The sequence below is a fragment of the Harmonia axyridis genome, chromosome 6 (genome assembly GCF_914767665.1).
Source record: "Harmonia axyridis chromosome 6, icHarAxyr1.1, whole genome shotgun sequence".
Lineage (NCBI taxonomy): Eukaryota > Metazoa > Arthropoda > Insecta > Coleoptera > Coccinellidae > Harmonia > Harmonia axyridis.
In genome coordinates, this window is record NC_059506.1 from 5,384,452 (window position 1) to 5,411,688 (window position 27,237).

Consider the following 27,237-nt stretch of genomic DNA (forward strand, 5'->3'; position numbering starts at 1 on the left):
AATACTGATGATAGAGCTCTGAAATTAAAACATTATACTTGCACTTTTTCACGTAGAATCCAGTGGCGTGCTTTTCTTTTCAAAAGTAATTTTTTTTCAAATTGAAACACTAGATTTCTGTGCCATTTTTGGAAAGCTTAATTTTTTCTGATTTCAAAAATATATAACATCGTATGGTTTGTATAAATATAAATAATAGAAAATGGTCAAAAACATTTTTTATCTAAGAGTTCCAATATTTCTATGGTTTCAACTGTTGATGGGCACAGAAAAATTGAGCTTTGAACAAGAGCAGTGTCCTTCGGTAAATCTGATTATTTCTATGCTTTTCACTAATTTCTACAAAATTCGAATCTAGATATGTTTTATAAATTTTCTATCTAAAAATTGATATGAAAATAACGAAAAGATCCAAAAGATCGAATGTTTCAATTGAAAGAGTTGTAATGAGATGGATGTATCACAAGATTATTTTCATAGGACTCCAGAATGAATATGCACAAGTACCAATCCATTTTGAATAGCATATGAAACAATGCATATATGATTGAACTCAATAATTTAATTACGAAGGGAACAAACAAGAAATAATATTCAACCTAATAACGACAACAATTGCACAATGCACAGTCGACACATTTTCTCGATATTTCGCACCGAATTCAATAAATGAGTATTTGAAACTGTGTTCAAGCAACCTAGGAAATTTTCTGCGAGTTCATTCATATTTTCGAAACTATTTTTATAAAATATATCTAGATTTGAATTTTGTAGAAATTAGTAAAAAGCATAGAAATAATCAGATTGGCGGAAGGTGCTCATCAACAGTTGGAACCATAGAAATATTGAGACTCTTAGGTAAAAAAAGGTTTTCAACCATTTTCAATTACTTATATTAATACAAACCATACGATATTATATATTGTTGAAATCAGAAAAAATTAAGCTTTCAAAATATAGCACAGAAATTTAGTGTTCCCATTTGAAAAAACATAACTTTGGGTCATAGCTTCGTAATTAAAAACTCTTTTGAAAAGTCGAGCACACCACTGGATTCTACGTAAAAAAGTGCCTGTATAATGTTTTAATTTCAGAGCTCTATCATCAGTATTAGCGGAGAAATACATGTTTTGCGATATCGCCATTTTTCCAATTTTCGCTTATAACTCGAAAACAAAAGAAGGTGGCGAAAAATGATGACTACCCTTGTTAGTTTCTCAGAAAAAGAGAACGAGAATGGGGTATCAGATTTTGTCTATCTCCTCTGGTTTAAAAGTTGTAGTGCATATAAATTTGCCCACCCTGTACAGTTCTACGCTAATGTATTTCATACGACGATAAAATCACTTGATCTTCTTCTCGTACCCCAAAATCATTGACCCTTTATTTATAACATGAAAGATGCAAAAGTTAAAAAATTGCTAAACGTAGACTACCTCAAAAATTAGATCTGATAGGCAAAAACTTGAAGGCTATTTCAGATTCTGCACAGAAAGATCAAACAGTTGAAAAATCGCAGGCACTAAAACGTCTGTCGACCTCATTCCACCCGAACATGAAATCCCGCTTCTTTATACAAACCGCAAATAACAACTGACAGTTGTTGCTATTTGAACTCATCTATGGTGTTTGTAGTTTCTAAAACTTCAAGGAAATTTCATCAAGCAACCCGCAACATTTATTCACGTCAGAACAATTCCCGGGCGGTTGCGAACGTGTTCGCAATTGTTTCAGCGGTCCTAGAAGAATTTCCATATTTGTTTTCCTAGTTTCCCTAACCCCCAAAGGTGCGCCTGTGTCAGACCCGGCTCTGTGCGCATAAATATTCAATTCTGTAGCGATTCATCATTTTCCTTTCTTTCTAAAGGCCAAAACGCCTTCGCGTTCAGCGGTCCCACGAGTCCACGAGTGCAACTGATGAATTTCTCTCATTTTAATTAAATCGTACTTTGTTTTATCCGTATTCAAATCTCCCAGGATTGAACTCTGAGGAATTTAATGTTTTCCGTTGGGAGCCGGTTTTCGAAACTCTTCAATAATTTCGTATGATGTATGGACTGTAGGTTCGATGTGCAAATCACGTTTATTCGCGTGTTCGTTCGCGATTATTCAGCGTTTATCTGACTGAAAAAATGGCCGAGAATATGTGGTGTACTGCACGGAACGGGTTCAATTATATGCGACTAATCCCTGATAAACAAATCAGAACCCTGTAGAATTCTGAATTTTTAATCGTGGTATAAATTATCGCTTTTTAAACGCCCTTGCATTGAGCGTTGTGGCTTTAACTCGACAGAGGGCACCTCACACTGACACAATAAAGTTCTCACACAATTTACATTAATTGAGAACCAACTCCCAATATTAATCTTTCATCCATTTACTGTACTAATTGGAAATAATTTAGGAAAGAACCGACGTAAAGTATATCAGTAATAACAATATAATTAAAAATAAAAATAAATAATTAAAATTTTCTGCCACTCTGGAAATGAAAATTCCATGTTCTTTCTTCACCGTACGTTTCTAGATTTCTTTCACCACATGTAGACGTTCCCGCACATCAGATTGTCGTTAGTGAATTTATAAACAATGGTTCCATGTCCGATCATTACTGTTCATTTCCTAATAATTCAATAATTAAACTTGGAAACCAGAACTTTTTTTCAATGCCATTTTTTAGAAAGATGAACCCTTGAATTCCCAGGTTTTTGTGAGGAATTAATTGCTGATTGTGTTTTATTGTGACCTTTATAGATACCCGGATACATTTTATGTGTTTTAAACCGTGTAATTTATGTATTTTAAAATATTGATGTAAGTGATACCAGGATGTTAAATAATGTGTACCTCATATTTCAGAGCCCTTATAATCATAATAAAAGTTATTGAAATAGTCGGGAACTAAACAATTGGTTTTGGTCATCTTCAGACCTTAAACCCATAATATTAAAACACTAAACATAAATTTATAAACGTAGGATATCTCAAAAATTTGATCTGATAGACAAAACCTGTGGTGTACAGGGTAGGCAAATTTCGATTTTTTATCACTACAACTTTTAAACCAGAGAAAATGGGCAAAATATGATACCCCTTTCTCGGTCTCTTTTTCTGAGAAACTAACAAGGGAAGTATTCATTTTTGGTCACTTTTTGTTTTCGAGTTATAAGCGAAAATTGGAAAAATGGCGATATCGAGAAACATTCATATCTCTGCTAATACTGATGATAGAGCTCTGAAATTAAAACATCATAGAGGCACTTTTTTATGTAGAATCCAGTGGCGTGCTCGTCCTTTCAAAAGGGTTTTCAATTACGAAGCTATGACCCAAAGTTATGTTTTTTCGAATAGGAACACTAGATTTCTGTGCTATTTTTTGAAAGCTTAATTTTTCCTGATTTCAAAAATATATAACATAGTATGGTTTGTATCAATATAATAATAGAAAATGGTCAAAAACCTTTTTTTACCTAAGAGTCTCAATATTTCTATGGTTTCAACTGTTGACGAGCACAGAAGAATTGAGCCTCCTATAACAAGAGAAGTGTCCTTCCGTAAATTTGATTATTTCTATGATTTTTACAAATTTCTACAAAATTCGAATCTCGATATTTTTTATAGAAATAGTTACGAAAATATAAATGAACTCGTTCAACAGTATTTTAGAATATTAGACTCTTAGATGAAAAAAGGTTTCTGACCATTTTCTATTATTTATATTGATAGAAACCTTACAATGTTATATATTTTTGAAATCAGGAAAACTGAGCTCTCAAAAAATGGCACAGAAATTTAGTGTTCCTATTTGAAAAAACATTACTTTGGGTCATAGCTTCGTAATTAAAAACCCTTTTGAAAAGATGAGCACGCCCCTGGATTCTACTGTTTTAATTTCAGAGCTCTATCATCAGTATTAGCGGAGATATAAATATTTTTCGATATCGACATTCTTCCAATTTTCGCTTATATCTCGAAAACAAAAGAAGGTGGCCAAAAATGAATACTACCCTTGCTATTTTCTCAGAAAAAGAGACCGAGAAGGAGGTATCAGATTTTGTCTATCTTCTCTGGTTTCAAAGTTGTAGTGCTAAAATATCGAAATTTGCCAACCATGTACACGGAACGGGTTCAATTATATGCGACTAATCCCTGATAAACAAATCAGAACCCTGTAGAATTTTGAATTTTCAATCGTGGTATAAATTATCGCTTTTTAAACGCCCTTGCATTAAGCGTTGTGGCTTTAGCTTGACAGAGGGCAGCTCACATAATGAAGTTCTCAAATACGATTTACATTAATTTAGAACTGCCAATATTAATTTTTTACCTATTTACTGTACTAATTGGAAATAAATTAGTAAATAACCGACGTAAAGTCAGGAGCTTTAGAGCGCTCGTCAATTATACGCCAAATGCGGCCTTGAAGTTAATTAGTGTTAGTAATATTTGGTACCTAAGGGCGCAATTACCATACAAGAGATACAAGAGCACAGATAAGAACCTCAGCAAAAACTCTATCTCCCCGTATAGGTGCAGTGACTGGTTTGTGTAAACCTTTACAGAATAATCTGACATATGTATATTGAAGGCTTCCTCTTCATCCAAAACAAAATCTTCTCCATCCTTTCTCCTTACTAACGGTTGACGACTTCATAAATGAATCCTAAAACAGAAAAAAGAACCATAAAGAAGTACTAAATATTAGTTTCTATTATATTGATTTGATGTTATCGACCCATTCTTAAAAAGAATCTGAAACTGAATGCAAAAATCTCCGAAATCTTGGGAAACCACCTTGAAATTTATAAATTGGGCAAGTATTCACCATGGTGTAGAAGAAACCATTGACAAGGTTTCTTCTACACCACACTCACATACCAGGCTTTCAATAAATTGCCATTCGAAGAGCATACTATTACAACGGCCATGACCAGTCCGCAGTCGATTTAAAAGACACTAAATTTTCCTAGGAAGATTTGAAACCTGGAACTTTCTCTGAGAATCAACTAGTAGACTTTAGTTGAAGACATTACAAGAACTCTATTCCGAAAGCCAAATTTCCTTGTCACTTCCATTAGATTGATAAAGGTTTGCGTGAATTTAATCTGGCAGTTCTTGTATCTGGAAGGTAAGATACAATTGGAAATAAGTTCGGGTAGAAATGAAATTTTTCCCAAGATTTCTGGACTGAGACCTGAGGCGGAAGTATATGTGAGAGCACTGGCAACCAATGTGAATGTGTAGACCTAATAGATCCACTGATAATTCTCATAGAAGCGTTAAGCTGTGCATCTATCTTATGAACATTAACACATTAACCAAACAGAACAACAGTATTCAGCAGCAGAAAGAACAAATGCCAATGCTGCCTTACGGAGAGTAAAAAACATGAAAAACTAGATAATTTTTGAAGGATGTTATTCCTCGACTTGTATTTTCCAAATGGACCTTGAAATTCAAAGAAAAATCAGGTTTAACTCCAAGATATTTGGGAGTATAATTATGATTCAGAACGGAATTTTTAAAAGTAACTTTGAATTTTCTATATTTCTGTTGGTTATTCAAATTAAAACACAAATTTTTTCACCAGTTACACTCTTGCCGGCCGAGAAGATGCTCCACGACGACCTTAAAGTGCTCTGGTTATATGAACTGTAACCTCAAAGTTTTCGCAATTTTTGTAGTGAATTTTAACAATTTCAATGTGTTGTTGAAGCGTGTATCGTTCATTTTGTGTAAGGATTTATTTTTTACTTGTCAGATGTCAAAATATGACAGCTTCAATAGTGACAGCTGCCCAGATAGTGGACTATTCTAAATGAAACCTTTTATTGGAAAACCCTCTACAACGTTAACAAGTTGCAGAATGGGCTTCTATTCCAACACGAATGAGAAATTCGAACGGATGAGTGTTGGAATTGCCTTCTGCAACGAGTATTAGACGATATTTTCTCCATTTCAGTCGAGTTTTGTGAAATATTGTCGAAATTCAATGGAAAATTGAGATTTTATATGATAGTGACATTTGTATTGTATCTTGACATTTGGTGTGACTGTCACGAAGATTGACAGATTATGGAATTTGAAGTTGAATCGTACATATCGAATTTTGAAATAATTTATAACTACGCATTAAATTCGTGAATTATGTCTGACGAAATCGATTTAACACAAGCAGAATTAAAATAAATTGCGAATAATGTTGCAAATCATTTCACAATACCCAAATAATACATTATGTTGACAATTATTGACGTTTGTTTAAATTTGATAGGATTGGAAGGCAGTACAGGGTTACAGACAACCACAAAACGAAAAATATAACTAAGAACGATGCTGTAATGAGTTCATTACAACACTGATTTTAGAACAGTAATGAATTCATTGCGATACGGAAATAGAGAAAATTTTTTCTAAAATGGGCTGAGTCCTTGTTAATTACATTAAATGATATATTTAAGCTTTTGCAGTCAAAATGTCTTAATTAAACGGAGGCAGTCTGAGAACCATTCGTAATTTTATATCAATGATAGGTCTTCTTCATGCTTTATTGAGTAAGTCTGCCGTTTGCAATTGTCTAATTCAGCTCTGTGAAACTCTTTCATCAAAACTTCAAAGCGTTTCTTGGGAACGGGGAAGTACAATAATTCAATTGGAGATTTTAAATTGAACGAATATGAGAAAGGGAGTATTCAATTATAAAGCACTGATATTCTGATTATTTCCCTTGCCTTTTGTTAGCTGGATCTCCCTTTGGGTCTACATAAAATATGAGATAATGCTATAACTTCTGACATAAGAAAGAATTTTAAACTAGTCAAGTTGCAGTATAAGGAAGTCAATAATGAGCCTCTGGAATCGATTCGAAAATAAAAAAAGATAAGGAAAGAGCACTGATGTGAAGTCAGGGCCTCTTGAAAACAATTTTACCTTTGCAACCACAGAACTGTATGTGGGTGATTGGTAAATGGGAGGAAGCTAAGGGTAGATTGAGGACACTGAGATGAGTCAGAATAACCTTTATTAGAAGGGTCTATCTCTCTTTATAATGAAGGTTAGGACTGTTTTATTGATTTTGTCAATTTATTCAATTACCCTTACCTTTCGAACCACCCAAAATATTTTCATGATATTTAGTACGTTTATTCTCTGCAACAGCTTCTTCCTACAGACATAAACATTGAATTTTTTATCAGGTGTCTAGGAAAAATTGATAAATAAGATTCGACCCAAAATAAAACATTGAATTTGATAGGATATTCTAATCAATCAATCAATCAATAAGTTTATTAAGACAATTGTCAATAAACATACAATTCGTTACAGAGGATTTCTAATGAATCCTGTGAGTAACATAAAAATAAAAAATTTCCTCAATTACTCCCCGCAAAAATTAAAGTACAAAAACTAAAGGGCGCAAGTCATTTCTCGAACTTAGGCTTGCGATTTTAATACTCAATAAATCTAGTCAAACCTGAATGTTCAGACAACACAGTAACCAAAATTTCGAAAAAATTAAGTATTCATTCAGTATTTATTAATTTTGCCAATTAAATTTGTGGGTCACAAAATTCGAACACAACAATTATCTAAATTGAAAATAAACAATAAACTGAGTCCTTAAAAGCATAACATCTTCATAAAAAACCTTTATGCTTTTGAAACAGAGGATAAGTACATTGTAACTTGTATCAATTTTCTAGCTGCTGAGACACGTTAATTTAAATTAAAAAAAATAAATAAATAAAAAAAAAGAAAAAAAAAGATTCACAAGAATCGTCAAAAATATCCACTATTTTGCTGAAAGCATTTCTGTGCTCTTTTAATCGAACAAGTTATTGATTTTCCAATCTTTTCTTGTTAATTTTTCAATTTGTTGCTAGCGTCCTCGATTTTCTGAAGGAATTCCATTCTATCATTCATTCGTGTCGACCAAACTTTTGATTTTAAGTAGGTAACCTCAAACAAAATAATCGATAGGAATGAAGTCGGGGCGCTCCTTGCAGGCCGTTTATGAGGTCCAAATTTTATCCTCGATGTTATCGTTTTCAGTGGTGATATCAATAATTACAGACTTCCACGAACAAACACCTCTGCAAACTTCTACTTTTCATTATGTTTCAATTTTGTGTAAATTGGTAAGATTAATAAGTACCGAATGGAATTAATTTTTTTTTAAATTAGTTACTGTGTTGTCTGAATTTCAGGTTGCTTTCTCAAGCGCAAACGTAAAATTCCTGGGATCTCGATATTTCGCAATCTACAGGTGCGATTTTGAGGTATTGGTAACATTGAATGCAAGCTCTTTTAAATATTTGGGCATTCGTAAATCAGAACCTTTTAAGAAATAATACCTAGTGTTTTAAAACCGGAATAACGTATTGATTTTTTAGGATCAAATGACAAGAAAGAAGATGACTTTTTTTTTGGTAATTCCAAATAATATTTCAAAGAATATATTTATTTAGTATAGATAAGTTTATTTTTCGGGTGAAACTCATTTCCTTACTCATTACATCAAACGTTAGATTTCAGTTATGGCGTCTTGACGTATTTAGGACATCCAAGAAAGAATGTTGTTTTTCATCCCTCATTTTTAGCGTTGAAACCATTGAAGTGTAAGAGATAAGAGAACTAACACTCAACCTCGGCAATCAATTTGGGAATTTCTCCGACGAAAACAATATTCTTATATTATTTTGATTTTGGTTGAAGGCAATAAATTACGTTTTTAGAATGAATTCCCCCTCAGGAAGATGAAAAGGCTTTTTGCGTTTCAAGACAAGATTTTACAAATACCTTCTGCAACCTTATAATACCTTTCAAGTATTTTCATTTCGTAGTCTGGCAGTTTCATTTAAGAACATAAACTGAAATTTTCATCAAATAAGCTATCTGATAATGCAATAATATACTGAGTGTGACATTTGAAATGAGAAATTAGTAGTGTGTATCCGGTATAACCGGAAGTATTGTAGATGTCTGAAAATATCTCAGGGAGAAAGATCATTGTATCAAACCACAATATGCAAAATTTTCAACACAAATTTGAGATCAGTTCTCCATAAACCTCTAATAGGCCATCATGATGAATCACCCTGTATAATGGAGCTGTAAAAATCCTCTTGTAATTGCTGTAATTGAGACCGTTACATTCACAAAAGTCACAGTATGATGTGCAATGTGGTCTGGTGGTGTGATTGGCCCGTACTTTTTTGAAAAATCAGGTCTCTCAACCCGTCGATCCTCCTTGCTTATTTTACCTATTACCGATTTTTTGTCCTGAACTTAATGTTATGAAATGCTGAAAAACAACGTTGAAAAATGTAGGGTGTCCGATTAAAAACACCAAATCTTCTCTTTATTTCTGAAAATTAATCTTTTTCTATTACTTCTGTAATGAGTATCAAATAAACCATGAAAATTACAGAAAAAAATGTTTTAGAATTTTTAGAATTTCTCTAACAGAAACCAAGTTACGAGTATAGCCAAATATTTGGAAGTCTTTTTTCGGAAACGCCCTGTAACTCGAGAACTATGGAAGATATTTATATGATCTGCATTCTCCTTTAAGATATCTTATAATTTCCGAAAAAAAGGATTGGGATCCTTGAAGATTTTTTCTCCAAGTCTTATAACGGGTGTTTTTTTCGAGGTATATAACTTTAAGTTGGCATTACTGTTCAAGATGACGACCGATTTAACAGCTGTCAGGTGATTTATTCTTAGTTTGGTTAGGCAATTCATCATGAATAGACTAGCGATCATCAAGTAAGGCGTAGATTCGTCGAATGGGCCCAAAATGAGATTGCCGTTGTTCCAGATTTTCATAAGCGAATTTTGTTTAGCGATGATGCGCACTCCTGGTTGAATGGCTACGTCAAAAAACAGAATTGAAGCATTTGGAGTGAAGCTAATCCTCAAGTGTATGTCGAAACACCGTTACATCCAGAAAAACTGACTGTTTGGTGCGCTTTATGGGCTGGTGGAATCATTGGTCCGTATTTCTTCAAAAACGATGATGGCCAGAACGTTACAGTCAATGGTGATCGGTAAAGAGCCATGATTACTAACTTTTTCATTCCTGAATTGAACAACCAAGATGTCCAGGAGCTGTGTTTCCAACAAGACGGCGCAATATGTCACACAGCTGGTGCCACAATCGATTTATTAAAAGACACGCCTAATTTCCAAGGTCTTGTGATTTAACACCGCTAGACTACTTTCTGGGGGGCTATGTAAAGTCATTGGTCTATGCGGATAAGCCACAAACCCTTGACCATTTGGAAGACAACATTCGCCGTGTTATTGCCGATATACGGGCACAAATGTTGGAAAAAGTCATCGAAAATTGGACGCCCAGATTGGACTACATCCGAGCCAGCCGTGGCAGTCATATGCCAAAAATCATATTTAAAATGTAATGCCACAAGGTTATCTTGCGGATAAATGAAATTCATGTCAATCTAATAATCCATCGTTGTTTTATTGTAATTTAAAGTTCTATAGCTCTAAAAAAAACACCGTTTAGATGTCTGAAAATATCTCAGGGAAAAAGATCATTGTCTCAAACCACAATATGCAAAATTTTCTACACAAATTTAAGATCAGTTCTCCATAAACCTCTAATAGACCATCGTGATGAATTACCCTGAAAAATGGAACTGTAAAAATCCTCATGTCATTGCTGGGAGACCGTTACATTCACAAAAGTCACTGTATAATGTGCAATGTGGTCTGGTGGTGTGATTGGCCCGTACTTCTTCGAAAAACCTCAACCCGTCGATCCTACTAGCTTATTTTACCGATTACCGATTACCGATTTTTTTGTCCTGAACTTGATAATATGGAAATGGAAGATATGTGGTTCCAACAATTGAGTTCAACAAGCCACACGACATGACATGTTGTTGGTTTCGACAGATCTGTGCCTTGAAAACGGCGTTGAAAAATATAGTGTGTCCGATTAAAAACCCCAAATCTTCTCTTAATCTCTAAAAAGTAATATATTTCTATTACTTATGTAATAAGTATCAAATAAACCATGAAAATTACCGAAAAAAATGTTTTAGAATTCTTCGAATTTCTCTAACAGAAACCAAGTTACGATTAAAGCGAAATATTTGAAACAGTCTTTTTTTAGAAACGCCCTGTATACAGGGCGTTTATATATAACTAGAGAACTATAGAAGATATTTATGATCTGCATTCTGCGCTCTGATATCTTATAATTTTTAAAAAAATTGATTGGGATCCTTAAAGATTTTTTTCTTCAAGTCTTATAGTTATCGAGATGCTTTCAGTTAGCATCGAATTTGGGACACCCTCTAGAGTAATTTATGAAATATCCTGTGTAATATCCAGTAATTCCTAAAAATTTCCAAGTTTCCTTCATCACATACCTATGTTGAAAACTTCTCATTTCGGACAAGTTCTAGAAATTTACGAATTTTTACAGTTCCAGAATAGTATTTGTTAAGCGTGGAGTTTGGAAGAACCCTTGTTCGACATCTCTTTAACTAAAAGTCCCAAGTTGACTGCAATCCACTCAACTCAGTTTTCCTCGTGGAATTATTCGGAAAACGCTATCGTTCATTCACCGTTTCATTTTTCCTCGAGGGAAATTTTCACTGCCAGGAAATGCCAGTTGTATTTTTCTTAGGTGTGAAAATATCATCCCAAGGACCAGCTGAGAATCAGATTAAAGTGGGAACATTCTCGCACTTTTTTCGAGGACCTTCTTTTTGTCTACCGAAGAAAGTTTCTACGTTTGGTCTTGATTAATTTAAACTCAAAAACCTCTCTTTGGTGTTAGTACTTCCATTTATAAATTAGTCAAATAAACGAAATTAAATGATCTATACTTTTTTTATTTTTGAATAACAGAATTGTTTTGATACACTTTGCTCCTTCAAATTTTATATTTTTAAAATGACTAAACTATCCCTTATTTAGAGTGAGTCAATAGTGCTCGATCGATCATTAACTCTTTTAAATATTGGGATAGGAGATCAATTCAAATTTGGGCGGAATCGAAAGTACTCAGCTCATAAGTTCGAATTATTTTTGACTCTACAGGCTGATATCACTTATATAGGCATAGAAAATCTAGCCTTTTCAAGTTCAGTTAACTTGAACTTAACTTGTTAGAACCTGCCTTCTCAATAATCTTGAAAAAATCGTTAGAAAAAAAATTATTATTATTTTTTTTTGTTCAGTTGTGTGTCGCATATATTGGCTTTGTTATTTAGCACTGTTCATAAAATTAAGAAGAAAATTTAATTTGATATTTCACCCCTCGGACAGGCTAGGACTTTGTGGGAAATCTTTTTTTTTGTAGTGTATAATATTTGTTTAATATTTCTGCAAATAAATTTATCATTAATATTATATATTCTAAGTACGTAGCATATGATACGTAGCGGTCACCATCTTTAGTAGCGAATTTATTTTATGTAAGATGTATTGAAACCTGGTGTGTCTACTTATACCTGTAAAACTTCCAGACAAAACGAGAGGTTTTTCAGATTTATTCCTACTTGATTTCGAGGAATCGCGTCTGTTTCAGATAGCGCATACATCGTTTATCTTTGACATTTCATTTTAAGAAAAAAAAGTCCTATAATATGAGTCCCCAACATGTTGTTGAGATACATGTGTTAAAGTTTAAGTTTTTTCTCGTATAACCTTCCCTTCACAAGATATTTAATTCGAATTGGCCATAGATATTCCAGTTTAAAGTTTTCACCATGTGATATGCTAATTTTGAATGCAAATGCTTAACATAGGTGTATGTATTAAAGCAAATGAAGTATTAATAATAATAATAAAAAAAAAATCTACGGGGTGATATTTTTTCTGGAAGGATGCCTGCTTCCTTCCTCCAAAACTATATTTTGGTGACTGGCTGTTAGTTTAGGAAAATGTAGAAAAAACTCTGGTCCAGTACTACACTTTTTGGTTTGTTATGGTTTTGTCGTATCTGCTATCGATTTCGAGAAAAAATCTTTAGTAATCCTCAGGAAAATCCGAATTACATATTATAGAGATCCAGCTAGTTAGCTAGTAAGCTCTAATGAATGCATTAATTATAAGTTTTGGTATTTATTTACCCAATCTGTAGCGAAGATTAATAAATATTTGATAAACTGATGAAAGTATCACAAAAAGTACGACACACTAGAAACAAGCTGTATATTGAAAGCAAAGCGTTTGCGTGCTCATATTCATGAATTTTTTTTTTCTTAAAGTTATCCAAGTAATTTTTCATTTTCCTTCGTAACTCTAATTCGAGAATACCCAGTATAAGGTAAGAACAACCGTATTAGTAATACGGTAATATTTCGAGTAATTTGGTTCAAACTTCGTTATCAAACGTCTTTTTTTTAACATTACAGATATTTGTAAAAGTTGTCGTCAAAAAATTTTTTTTTTCGTTTATCCCCCCAAGAAAAAAAAAATCTACGCCCTTGGTTCACAAGAGTCGAGAATTGAGAGAAATGTCAAAGATAAACGATGTATGCGCCATCTGAAACAGACGCGATCCTTCGAAATCAAGTAGGTATAAATCAGAAAAATCTCCCGTTTTGTCTGAAAGTTTTACAGGTATAAGTAGAGACACCAGGTTTTCTATGCATCTCAGTTCCTACCTAAGAAACCAAATTATAGTAAGTAATTGTACAAGTGCATCAAAATTACCGATAATTTTGCATGACAGCGTGTTGTCTTGTCATAAAAACTGCATGGAATATTCGGGAATATTTCCCGAATAAACTGTTAACTTGTCAAAGTGACATAGATTCCATAGATGCCATAGATTCGAACTGTGTAAGATGCATAAAAACTATGCATCTATCAACAGAACAATTATCGCAGTGCTATTTCGCTTCCTACAATGCAATTATCGTAAGTAATTGCACAAGTGCATCAAAATTACCGATAATTTTGCATGACAGCAAAATCTCCAAAAATGAAAATGACCGAATGCAGTTTTTCAAAGAAAACACGCTGGAATGAGAAATTATCTGGTAATTTTGATGCACGAGTGTAATTCGGGGGAATATTTCCCGAATAAACTGTTACATCACTTGTCAAACTGATGTAGAATGGAATTGCCATAGATTCGAACTGTGTAAGATGCATAGAAACTATGCATCTATGAACAGAACAATTATCGCAGTGCAGTTTCGCTTGCTACAATGCAATTATCGCTGTAATTTTCGATAATTGTTCTCCATATACATAGAATTTTCGACAGGAGGGAAATATTCGCTGTAATTTTCGATAATTGCATTCCATTTACATAGAATTTTTGACAGGAGGGAAATATTCATTAAGATTATACCTTCCGTTCTCCGTGAAAGTCCAAGATACCTACCATAGTCCGTGGCCCACCCTGTATGTTAATTTCAATAGATTCCCATGATGAAATAAATACATACTGAGTTAAGCAATGATTGGTATTCTGATGTTGTCGAAACTATCAAAAATTCTGATCTCCGACTACTTTCGAGATATCATAAATTTTTCATCCGTGATAATATCGCCTTATATTTCTCCTACAACAACAGTAACTATAGGATATTCTAAAATTTATATGACAATAGAACTTTCCAGGAGCAAAAGAGCCGTCTGATAAATTTGACACGTCCAAACTCGAGAGAAGTGAATACTTAATGGCAACTGTCCGTTAAGCGAAGTCTCAACGTAGTGGTGTGAAGTTAAAATATCGACAGGCCTCGTAATTTTGTCGCCTGACGTGGCAAGTGACACATCGTGACAAGTATTGATGAGGCATCCAGAGAAAATTTCCTGGCAACAAATATTTGAAGCTTTTTATCGGACACAATCGATACAAGGAACATTCTTCGTGACGTTGATTTCTTCTGACGAGTTTGAAAATCGATTAGACAAACAGATGATGAAAACTCTGGAAAGATGTTATGGATAAGGAATACCTGGAAGTAAACCTTTTCATAAACTAAAAAAAAAAATTTGACTGAGATCTTGGCGCGTTATTTCACTCAGATCTTCTTTTTGTTTGAGGTCCAGAATTTACATTCCCTTCTCCTCTAATTTCATTTCTCCTATTTTCTGCTGTTCTCTGATCGGAAGGCTTTCCTCCCTACTTCATGTCACTTTTTTCTTCTATTGGTTCTTTGAAAGAGCTATTTCCTCTTATCTGTCTTTCTTGTTTTGATTTGTATTAACTTTTCTTAATTCCTTATTCTCGTGCTCTTTCAGCGTCTCTATTGTCTTTTTTCTTTGTTTATTGACTATTTCTTCAATACTTTCAATTTTCAGTTCTTCTCTGATTTCTTGGTTAGTTATATACCATGGGACGCCAACCGCTGTTCTTTTTACGTAATTTAGCATACTTTGCAACTGATCATTATTATTGTCCTTCGTATTGTACCAGGTAGCTCCTGCATACGTAATGCATGGTATTAGCACTATTTTTATTATCTTCAGCTTGTTTTCTAAAGAAAGTTTACTTCTAGGGTTGAGCAATGGGTACAGTCTGCCGTGCAATTACCTTGTCTTTTTTTTTTCTTCTATCTGTTTGTTAAAATTAATCTTTCATCCAGTATTACTCCCAGATATTTTGCTTCCTTTTTCCATTCTATCGTCTGGTTTTCTATTTTGGCGTTTCCTGCTTTCTCTTACTGTTGTTCCTCCGAAGTAGAATGCAACTGTTTTCGATGTTTTCACTTTGAATCTCCATTTCTTGAAGTATTCCATCAGTGTATCTAGGTCTATCTGTAACTGCCTAGTGATTGTTTTCCGCATTCTATTGTGATAGTATATGGCAGTGTCATCTGCAAACTGGGCTATCTTGCATCTTTTCATTTTCGGTATGTCTGCTATGTAAGTTGAACAGCAGCGGTCCTATCACCGATCCTTGGGGAATTCCGGCTTCTATTTCTCTAATCGTTGACCTGGTACTATCGATATTCACCCTAAATTTTCTATTTGCCAGGTACGATTGTATCAATCTCGTGAGTTTGATTGGAAATTTTCATTTTGTTATTTCATCTACAACTGCTCCATTTGGAAGCTATTTAAGCACTGAATTTAGACCATTTAGGTTACGTTTTGAAACTCAGAACACAGCTCATATTTCATTACGTATAGGTAACGCAGGAGTAGAATTCAGAAACTAAAAGAACTCCTACTTATACTTAACCAAATACCGGCACTGCTTCTTCTATATACAGGGATAGTCAATAGTGCTAGCAAAGAGCATTCAACGATCCATCAACTGGTACGATTAACGGAAAATATTGAGGAGCAAATAAACCTCTCTACAAATACTGGTGCAATATTCTTGGATATAGAAAAAGCATTTGATAAAATGTGGCATCAAGGTCTGATATACAAAATGAAGTTGAAGAAATTTCCAATCAAACTTACGAGATACAGTATACAGGGTGTCCCGTAAAGACCACGTCAAACCGAGGTAGAATGTAGATCAAAGGATAACCCACCTGGTATGACAAAATTTCCATTATAAAAGTCTTACCATTTTCGAGATATTTTGTTTTTTTTTTTAATAATGAATTTTTGCCCCTTCAAATAGTTTTGTCCTTACGGTTGGTACAATTTTACACCTTTTTGGTTGATTTTTTCAGTAAAATATTGCTGAAGAATGATTCTAACGTTCACATTGAAAACATTCTCCGAACGTTTCAAAGGGGGCTATCAGAAATATTTTTATTGAAAATTTTGGTAGTGGATTCTTTCGTTCATGAAGTTTAGCCCATCGTAGTGGAACCGAAATGTACTGAGCTACTGTTGCACATTACACCAATTAAATGTCTATTTTATAGTAATTTCAAAAAGGTTTCACACAAGTCATTTGTTATTCAAAGAAAAAAGATATGGCTGTCTTTATCCGAATAGGTACGTTTCTGACAAAATCAAGTTAGTCAATTATGTTAAGAAATCTTCGATGTTGCATTACTTAGTGAACAGTGGCAAATGCTTACGTGCGAAAATATTACTCGCCTAATTTTTCACCTCAACGAAATTCAATTTTGCCGGCAAATTTTGAGAAAAAATCATGCAGATCCAGATTTTTTTATTAAGATCATATGGACCGACGAGTCTTCCTGTACCAAGGATGGGTACATGAATCTCCAGGATTTGCATAGCTGGAATATCATAAATCCACACGTGGTGAGAGATGATAGAAAAAGATATGTCTGTTTCTATCCAACAGGGTGCGTTTCTGACTATAATTTGATGGTTATTATTTAGAGTAGATACTAATATTTTTAACGACATGAAGAGCTTTTATAATCATTACAGAACATGTTCAAAATGGCGTCCTCCTTCGCGTATACAGGCTCTGCATCGACTGAGAAACGACCTTTTCACTGCCCTCAAATGGATGTCGGATATTTCCGCTGCAGCAACTCGGATGCGTTCTCTCAATTCGGCTTCATCACGTATGGATGTTGCGTATACTTTGTCTTTAAGACAGTCCCAATAATAAAAGTCCAGAAGAATTTAGGTCAGGTGAACGAGGAAGCCACAAAATTTCACCTCCTCTTTCAATTCCCCGGTGGGGATAAGTTCTATTCAAAGGTGCGGTAACTTCGCGTCCGTAATGCCCGCCACTCACAAAGCATTTTCTCCAGCATCTGGAATCCAGGCACCCAAGAGATTCCAGTCGGGCAATCAAGTTCATTCTCTGATTTACAGTCGTGCGGCCTTGTTCCGAGCTGCCCGACTGTAAAATGATCCGAATGCTCGACCATGGGTGCCTCGTGAGTGGCCGCCTCAAGGTGCTGGGCATCCACCATGTTGAAACCACAGACTACGTAGCAGCGCCAGTAGCACATCTTCCAATAAAAAGGCCAGCTGGTTGGTTAAAAATTCCAAATAATTGTTTGCGTTCAGTGATGGCGGCAGTTCGATCGGGCCCAAAATTGCACCATTAAATATTGCAGTCCATAAATTGACCTTTAATCGGAGGAGGTGATCTATCTTCACTCACCTCGTGTGGATTTATGATATTCCAGCTATGCAAATTGTGGAGATTCATGTACCCATCCTTGGTACAGGAAGACAGGAAGTTTTTAATGTATAAATTAAAATCATTCTTCAGCAATATTTTACTGAAAAAATTAACCAAAAAGGTGTAAAATTGTACCAACCGTAAGGACAAAACTATTGAAAGGGGCAAAAATTCATTATTTTCAAAAAAAACAAAATATCTCGAAAACGGTAATACTTTTATAATGGTAATTTTGTCATACCAGGCGGGTTATCCTTTGATCTACATTCTACCTCGGTTTGACGTGGTCTTTACGGGACACCCTGTACAATAATAATAATACAATAGTACCTGGCAAGCAGAAAATTTGGAGTGAATATCGATAGTACCAGCTTGACAATCAGAGAAATTGAAGCCGGAAGATCAGTGAAGCCCAAGGATCGGTGATAGGACCGCTGCTATTCAACTTATACATTGCAGACATACCAAAAATGAATAGATACAAGTTTGCAGATGACACTGCTATATACTATCACAGAAGAATGCGGCAAGCAATTGGTAGGCAGTAACAGATACAGATAAACCTAGATGAACGATAGAATACAAGAAATGGAGATTCAAAGTGAATACATTGAAAACAGTTGCAATCTACTTCGGACGAAGACCAGTAAAGAAAGAGAAAGCAGGAAACGTCAAAATAGGAAATCATACGATAGAATGGAAAAAGGAAGCTAAATATCTGGGAGTAATACTAGATGAAAGAATGAATTTTAACAAACAGAAAAAAAAGGCAATTGCACGGGAGACTGTTCCCGCTGTTCAACCCAAAAAGTGAACTTTCCTTATAGAAAACAAGCTGAAGATAATAAAAATAGTGCTAATACCAAGCATTACATATGCAGGAGTCACCTGGTATAATACGAAAAACAATTTTAAGTTTTCTTCTCGGATTTGTTGGTTGGTTATATACCATGGAGCACCAAGTGCTGTTACTGCATTTAGCGTAGTTTGCAACTGATCCTTATTATTATTACTATGCTTAATAATAATAATAAGGATCAGTTGCAAACTACGCTAAATGCAGTAACAGCACTTGGTGCCCCATGGTATATAACCAACCAACAAATCCGAGAAGAAAACTTAAAATTGAAACTATTGAGGAAATAGTAAACAAACAAAGAAAGAAGACAATAGAGATGCTGAAAGAGCATGAGAATAAGGAATTAAGAGAGATATCTACTACAAATCAAAATAAGAATGACAGATAAGAGGAAATACCTCTTTTAAATAGCGATATAGAAGAAAAAAGTGACATGCAGTAGAGGGAAAAGTCTCCCAATTAGACAACAGTGGGAAATAGGAGAAATTAAACTAGAGGCGTAAGGAATAAACATTCCGGTCCTTAAACAAAAAGAAGATCTGAGTTAAAAATGCTAAATTCTATTCTAAAACTGGCTCGAAAAGTGATAGGCCAATTGCTTTTCCAAATAGCAGGTTAGGTTTAGTTATTAAAAGTCTGACACTGTTCGACCTTTTCACAAAGTAGCTCGTCCATGCTTCAACAAAAACAAAAAAATTTAAAGGCAGCAAAATATCTGGAAGTAATACTAAATGAAAGAATGAACTTGAACAAACAGTTAGAAGGTACTCAATCCTAGAAGTTAACTTTCCTTAGTAAACAAGCTGAAGATAATAAAAATACTGAAATATACTTTCTACTGCAATTGACACTTTTAATAATACAGGACGGTTCACTAACGACAAAAATGATTCGAGTAATCAATTAAGAAAAATCAAAAAACGCTTGAATATTATTTTCCAGAAGACTCTTTCAAAATTTGGAGCTCCAAAACGGGACGTGAGGAAAAATCATCGAAATAGAAGAGAAGGAGGCGCTATGACCTGTTATCGTGCTAGAAGAAATGTGTCCACTAGGCAGGGCTAATTCTATTACTAGAGTGGGGGAAAGATCAGGGTCGGATTAAGTAAACTTTCACGAAGGAATACGAAAATAAACCGTGTTCATCACTTTTTAAACAGTCCTAGCACTGTTCACAAACAAGTTTTTGTTTCAAATAATATACAACATATCCTACCATATAAATTTTGATATATTTGGAGTATGGTGAAGATGGATATGCAGATATGCAAAACTTGTGAATACGGATCTGTTCACTACTATAAAATGTTATTGGCCAAAAGTTAACTGAGATCTATATCCAAAATGGCGTACTAGTACCGCTTTAAGACACGTGATGTCGACGCCTTCTACATTCTATCTCGATGGGAAAAATTGGTCATCTCACCGTGACGACCATTTTGGAACTCCAATGTTATTAATAATAATAATAATAATATTTATTCATGCTATTACATTTCACAATGTTTACATACGTCAAAAACAAATAGAAAATATATTTATACATATATACTCATGAAAAATCCTGAAAATTATTCAAATAGTATTCATTCAATGAGAAAAAACATTTATTCAACAAGTATTTTGTCAGACAAAGTTTGAATTGTTTAGTAGGCATCGCCCTCACAGTGTGTTTCGTCTCCAAAGAACACCTACCCGGTGAACAAAGACGTCTAATATGGAGAATGGTAAACAAATATGATTCCAAAGGAGGCTTCAAATAACTATTGTCTCGTAAAATATATTCATAAAACTGACAACATCAAAATTGTAATTTCTTCGAAATATTGACAACGTCAAAAAAATTATGTTTCATAGATATCTTAGATACAGAGTTTCTCCAACATACTCCCACCTTGAGTTACAAAACATCAGAGGAGTAACTCAATTCCAAATCACCCTGTATACTTCGATGGGGGTTTGACAATTCTCCCATATCTTGTGACCACAGGTTTTTTCTCATGTGCGGGTTTGTCATCTTTTTCATTTTTCTGTTCTTCTGGTTCTCTGTCCCTTTTCGTTCCTTTCTCTTCTTTAATTTTTTCTTGTCCTATTTTGTTTAGAGCATGGAAATCTATTTCGTTATCCCGACTATTGATTTCTAGGGGATAAATTCTTTGCACTGGTCTCAATAATGACCCCGTAGCTGTTTTCAAGCGAACTACTCGAATTTTACCATCTCGCCCTGGAATCATTTCTTCTATTCGAGCCAGTGGCCAATCCAATCGTTTTATGTTGTCCAATCCAACTAAAACTATATCTCCCAATCTGATATCTTTGACATTGTTACCCTTCGAAAATAATTTCAATTCTCCTAGATATTCTGTTCGAAATCTTCTTCGCAAATCTTCTTTCAGTTTGAGTCTATACCTCAAATGTTTCCTGAGATCAGTGGCTTCAGTTGCATACACATCTGGTACACCGACTTCTTGAATTTCACGTAAGAACATAGCAGGTGTCAACGGAACCAAATCTCTACTATCTTCATGGAAATAAGTCAATGGTCGGGAATTAACCACTGATTCGGTGTCACAAACAATTGTATAAAGCTCTTCGTATGTCAGAGATGACTTACCTAGGACTTTACGTAAAAGATCTTTGATGATTCTTATTAATCTCTCCCACCATCTCGACTCAACTAATTGCTTCGGAGAGCATCCATCATTGTTCAATTTTTTCATCAAATTTTCGAGTCGTCTCTGTGCTATTGAAAAATTGTTGGGTAATGGAGGATGGCCTTCAATCCACGGCATGTGCACCTCATATCTTCCATCTTCCTTTCTCAGAACAGTTTCCAAGAAATGTTCCATTACAGCTTTCTCCGTGTCTTTTTTTGATTTCTGTTGTAATGGATCGGTGATTCCAAGGACATCAAGTCTGCATAAGTCGGTAGGGCCCAAGTCTCTATTCAACATAGTAGTAACAACCAGCATTGAGGAATTTATAGATTGCTTATTCGAAGTAACTTTGCCCATGATTGTCCATCCCAATAGCGTATGCAATGCCACAAGTCCACATTTAAGTTCATGACGTTTTCCAGTGAGTAACTTTCCAGCAATATCAGCTCCAATTAAAATATCAACGGGACCATCTTTTTTATCTGAAATTTCTATTCCCAATGAACTTAGTTCATCCATCCAAGGTCCTTGCCTTACAGAAGTAACATTATTACAGATGACTGTTTGGTCTAGAGCTTCGAAGTTACTCGCATAGTCGTCGTGGATACTACTCAATCGTATTCGATAACAATGATGGTTGCAAACGTCAGTATTCGTGCCACCAAAGAGGGCATGCACCATTTCTTCTCGTCGAATAGATTCATATAACATCTCAGAAGCAACGGATTGTTTTATGTATGATCTTTGAGAACCGGTGTCAATGATTACTCGTGCCATTCGTGATTTATTCAATCCATTAAGCCTCACTCTCAGAGTTTGTAGAAACACCTCTGCATATGTATTATTCGAAAGGGAATTCTCTACATTTGACTGTTTTGGAGCAGGTACAAATTTCGTAGTTGTTTCATCAGTCTTTGTACACATGATATCAACATGTCTTCCATTACAGATTGAACACACCGAATTTACTCTGCATTTTCTTGCAATGTGACCATATTTAAGACATAGAAAGCAGCACCCCCGTTCAATCAATTTCTTCTTACGATCAGCTAGTGTCCAATTTCTGGCATCTGAACAATCTCCACTGCAATGACTTCCGTTGCAAAAGTGGCATTTCTTCTGGAATTTATTATTCATCAGTCCAGATGCTGTTGGAAGAGCATTTTTCACAGGAGGACAATCCACAATCTTTTTTGTTTTAGATTGCATGTCGAAACCAGCAACCGCCAAAGTAATGCGTTCTTCATTTTCAACTTCCTTTCTAAGAAAGATCATCAGGTTATCCAAACGTATTTTCAAAGTGGATTCAACATCATAATGACTACTCCTTTGCCATACCCTTATCAAATCTTCGGGGAGGCAAGATTCCACCAGTGGGTACAACATTGCTGCGCATGTATCTGATGTCACATCTAGAGTTTCCAATGATCGCAACTGGGATTCTAGCTTATCATAGAGAAAACTAAGCTTATTTCTATTCCCAATACTAGTCAGGACCAATTTCAACAGCTCTCGAACATAAACTTCAACAAGAAGATCTTTTCGGCCAAATCGACTCTCAAGGCTTTCAATAACTTTGGGATAATTGTCTCCGCTAGGTGGATAACTCTCAACCAATTGACGAGCACGAGAGCTCGGAACCATAGCTTGTAAAAGATATTGAAACTTGTCTTCAACGGGAAGATCTTCATCATCGTGAATTCGCTTAAACTGACTCCAGAATGGAAGCCAGTCTCTGATATCACCTCCAAATTTCTTGAATTCTATAGTAGGTAGCTTCAGTTTACGCTTCGTGTGGGTGGAACATACGTTACTTGTTTCATCGGAATGATTCGGTGAATGACTCTCAACAATCAACTTGAGTTCATGATATTTTTTCAAAAAATTATCTGCTGATTCAATTTCGGAAAGCAAAATACTCTCTTCGCTGCTTTCTGACTCTAGGATATGATCTAGCAATTGTCTGCCCAAATCAGCAATCAACTCAATTTTCTGGTCCAATATTCGAACATTTCCTCGAATTTCAATTAAATTAATATTCTTCTCACCAAGCAGTGTGATCACCGCATCATAAATTCGAGTAAATGATACTCTCTGAGCCTCAAGCATCTTCTTCACCTTCTCCATAATCTGAAGGTGTCCTGTCACGGTCGCCAAATTGTTTCGTCTCCAAAGAACACCTACCCGGTGAACAAAGACGTCTAATATGGAGAATGGTAAACAAATATGATTCCAAAGGAAGCTTCAAATAACTATTGTCTCGTAAAATATATTCATAAAACTGACAACATCAAAATTGTAATTTCTTCGAAATATTGACAACGTCAAAAAAATTATGTTTCATAGATATCTTAGATACAGAGTTCCTCCAACACAGTGGGTGGCAGGCTGTTGAAGAGCTTAGACCCATAGTAAGTTACACCGCACTTTACCTTATTGATTCTGTGGAAATCAGGATAAATTAGATCTCTTTTTCGTGTGTTATATTCATGAATATCCTGGTGTGTTCTATATTCCTCCTCATGCGACTTTACAAACAACAAACACTGAAAAATGAACAGACATGGGACAGTAAGTATTTTTTTATCTTGAAAGACATGTTTGCATTCATCTCTGTAATTAAGTCTACCCAAAACTCTGATAGCCTTTCTTTGCAATCCAAAGAGTCGTTTCACACCAGCATCATGACCCCAGCACAAAATACCATATGTTATCCTAGATTCTATGAATCCACGATACACAGACAATAACACAGAATCCGACACAACATCAGTTAATGACCGCAATGCAAAAACACCTGACGTAATTGAACTACAGACTTTATAGATGTGAGCAATCCAAGACAAATTACCCTCCATATGTACACCTAAAAATTTGATTGGTTCAAGTGAATTCATTCTTCCTAGATCTCTCATTGAAAAATACATATACTCTGTCTTCGTTTCATTCAAGCTGAGCTGGTTGCTATTGAACCATTCTGAAACAACAGAGGACAACTCTCCCAAAATGTGAACTATAAGCTCCCTGGACTGAGCCTTTTTGAGCACAGTTGTGTCATCAGCAAAAAAAACAAAGTCCGCATCAGGGTCACAGCTCATAAGATCGTTGACGTAGATGAGGAAGAGGAGCGGTCCGAGAACCGATCCCTGTGGCACACCGCAATCAACACTTGACAAGTCAGACAGATCTCCCCCGACATCAACACACTGCACCCTATCAGACAAATAGGAGCCCAAAAGTTCAATTGCACCCTGATCGAAATGATACCTCTTTAATTTATAAAGAAGATGCTCTCTAGACACGCAATCAAAAGCCTTGCTCAAGTCACAGAAAAGTCCACCCACGTATAAACCATCACTATATCCTTCATTAATTATTTTCATAAGCTCTGTTATGGCAGCAGTTGTAGAGAGGCCGCCTCTGAAACCGAATTGGGAGCTATTAAAGAGGCAGTTGTTCTCAAAATAGGAGGTTAACTGTAGCTGCATAATCTTTTCCAAGACTTTCGAGAATAATGGTATAATCGATATTGGTCTATAGTTGATGACCAACTGCACTGAACCCTTTTTATGAACAGGAACAACTCTTCCTACCTTAAGCATTTTCGGGAAGATGTTATCTTTCAAGCATAAGTTCATCAGTTTGGTAAGTGGACCAATTCATTCATTCACTAGACTCTTGAGTATTTTGGTATTGAATCCATAATAGTCTCGAATACTCTTATTATTTAGCTTCATAATGATATCTCTAACCAAAGCCTCAGATACAAGAGAGAACTTAAATCGAATATAATGTAATCTGGACCCTATCGAACTACAGTAGTTATTCATAAATTCCGCCGATGTCCTTCTAGATGGTGGTATATTCATGATGATCTCTTTGGGTGAATCAACGAAAAATTGGTTGAATCTATTAGCAGTGATATTATTTTTACTTGTTATTTTTTTCTTCAACAGATTGGTACTACCATAGTATAAGGAAAGGATAGTAAGCCAGTGTAGTGCTTTTTTCGATTTTGTTGATGTTGAGCGCCATCTAGTTGCACTCACGTTAAGCCTCGAATTTTACTGTCAAAAAATTGGTCCGTGAAGTGGAGCCCTCTGAAAGAATTGGTGTTATTTTGAAGAACTAAAACATTTGAAATAGAGTGGTCAGAAGATTTCTATATTTTGATATTTTGTCTGCTCTACAATAAGAATTTACGCCAGTGGCGTGTATTTGTGATAAACGAGTACAATGCTACAAGTTATCATGAAATCACTAATCAGTTCCAGTCGTCATGAAATGATATCTCTAGGTTTTTTCAGGATTGATGAATGGAATAAACTCCATTTTCCGGGATATCGATATTGCAATTGAATATATTTGAAGAATATTCGATTGATATTGTTTTATTATAGATTGAGTGAGAATAGGTAAAGTTTCTATCAACATTGATTTCCTAATGTCGTAAGTTCCAATGAAATTTCTCAAAAGCTATATTTAGCATTTGACAGTTGGTTTCGATCATTTTTTCCCAACCTTTTACGATTCTTAGAGTTATTTATTTTATTATTCGACTGTAATAATATTTTCTGACCGAAAAATCAGCCCATGTTTTTATGAATATTTGAAGAAAAGTTTACCTTCAACAACCAAATTATATTGAAATATCTCAATGATGTTGAAAATAAATAAAATCATGTTTTATTTTTATATTTACCTTATATTTAAAATTGAAATGAATATTTTCGGGTTATAGTTTGTGGATTGAACATATCAATGGATTTTTCATATAGCTCAGGAGCTTGAAATATTAGAGGTTTCCTAGTAATACATCTTTTTTGGTAAAAATGAAGGAAAAAACTTGAAAATTGGAAAATTCAGTTTTAATATCAAATAAAAGAAATTTTATAAAGAAAAGTTCAAGAGTTGGTAGAGATAGATGGAATTTTAGTTCTTCTATACATACTAAGCAAATAGCCACTCTTAGTGCTGTGCAGTTTTTTTTATAAAGTAAATAAGCTACTTTATTAAATCCAAGCTCAACCATTAACGGAGAAAGAACTGATAATGATTTTTTAAATCAGAATCGTTGTTATCCTTGTTTAATTAAAACTCTTAGCTCTCTGGTTAACATCAGTTCTACAAGATCTTGTTCTAAATCTGTTATTTATCCAGCATTTGAGAAAGGACCTATTGCCTCAATCCCTTCAATATTCAAGTAAATGGTAACAAGTGAGTATCAAGGTGAATTTAGATGTCAGAAATACATTAAAGAATTTAGCTACGACCAGGTCAGAAGCTTTCGATTTCTAATTCAATAAAAATTTAGAGAGATTTCCTCAAATTTTACTGAATTAGAAATCAAAAGTTTCTGATTCTTTTTTTGTTCTTGGAAGGAAACAATATGATGTATTTTTTCGATACTCTCTATTATTTGAATTCAACCCGCACCAATTCTTTACAAAATAATTTTCTATGGGAATAAAGCTTTTCCGATATAAGACACTATACGATATTGATGAGGGTTATTGAGTCTCAGTGCTGCCCTGGTGATAATGAATTTGATGCTTTGAAAAGCACACAGTTTCAGTCAATAAAACCTTGTAATCATGAAGATACTGAGCGAATGCTCTTGCAACCATCAATAATCATTATGAATTAATTGGCAATTATATCTTTGAAGTTGGCAAAAATAACAAATTAGGTACCGA

At 34.7% G+C, this 27,237-nt stretch overlaps 1 protein-coding gene across 1 annotated transcript; it reads right to left on the reverse strand.

The window, feature by feature from the left end:
- Window positions 1-20,818: 20,818 nt before the first annotated feature.
- Window positions 20,819-23,668, reverse strand: LOC123682465. Its single transcript, XM_045621078.1, has one exon. It carries the CDS (start codon window positions 23,666-23,668, stop codon window positions 20,819-20,821), a length of 2,850 nt encoding a protein of 949 aa, XP_045477034.1.
- Between the last annotated feature and the right edge of the window lie 3,569 nt (window positions 23,669-27,237).

Excerpts from the sequence above, each read along its gene's own strand:
- LOC123682465 (XM_045621078.1), bottom strand. The coding sequence starts at position 23,668 with ATGGAGAAGGTGAAGAAGATGCTTGAGGCTCAGAGAGTATCATTTACT.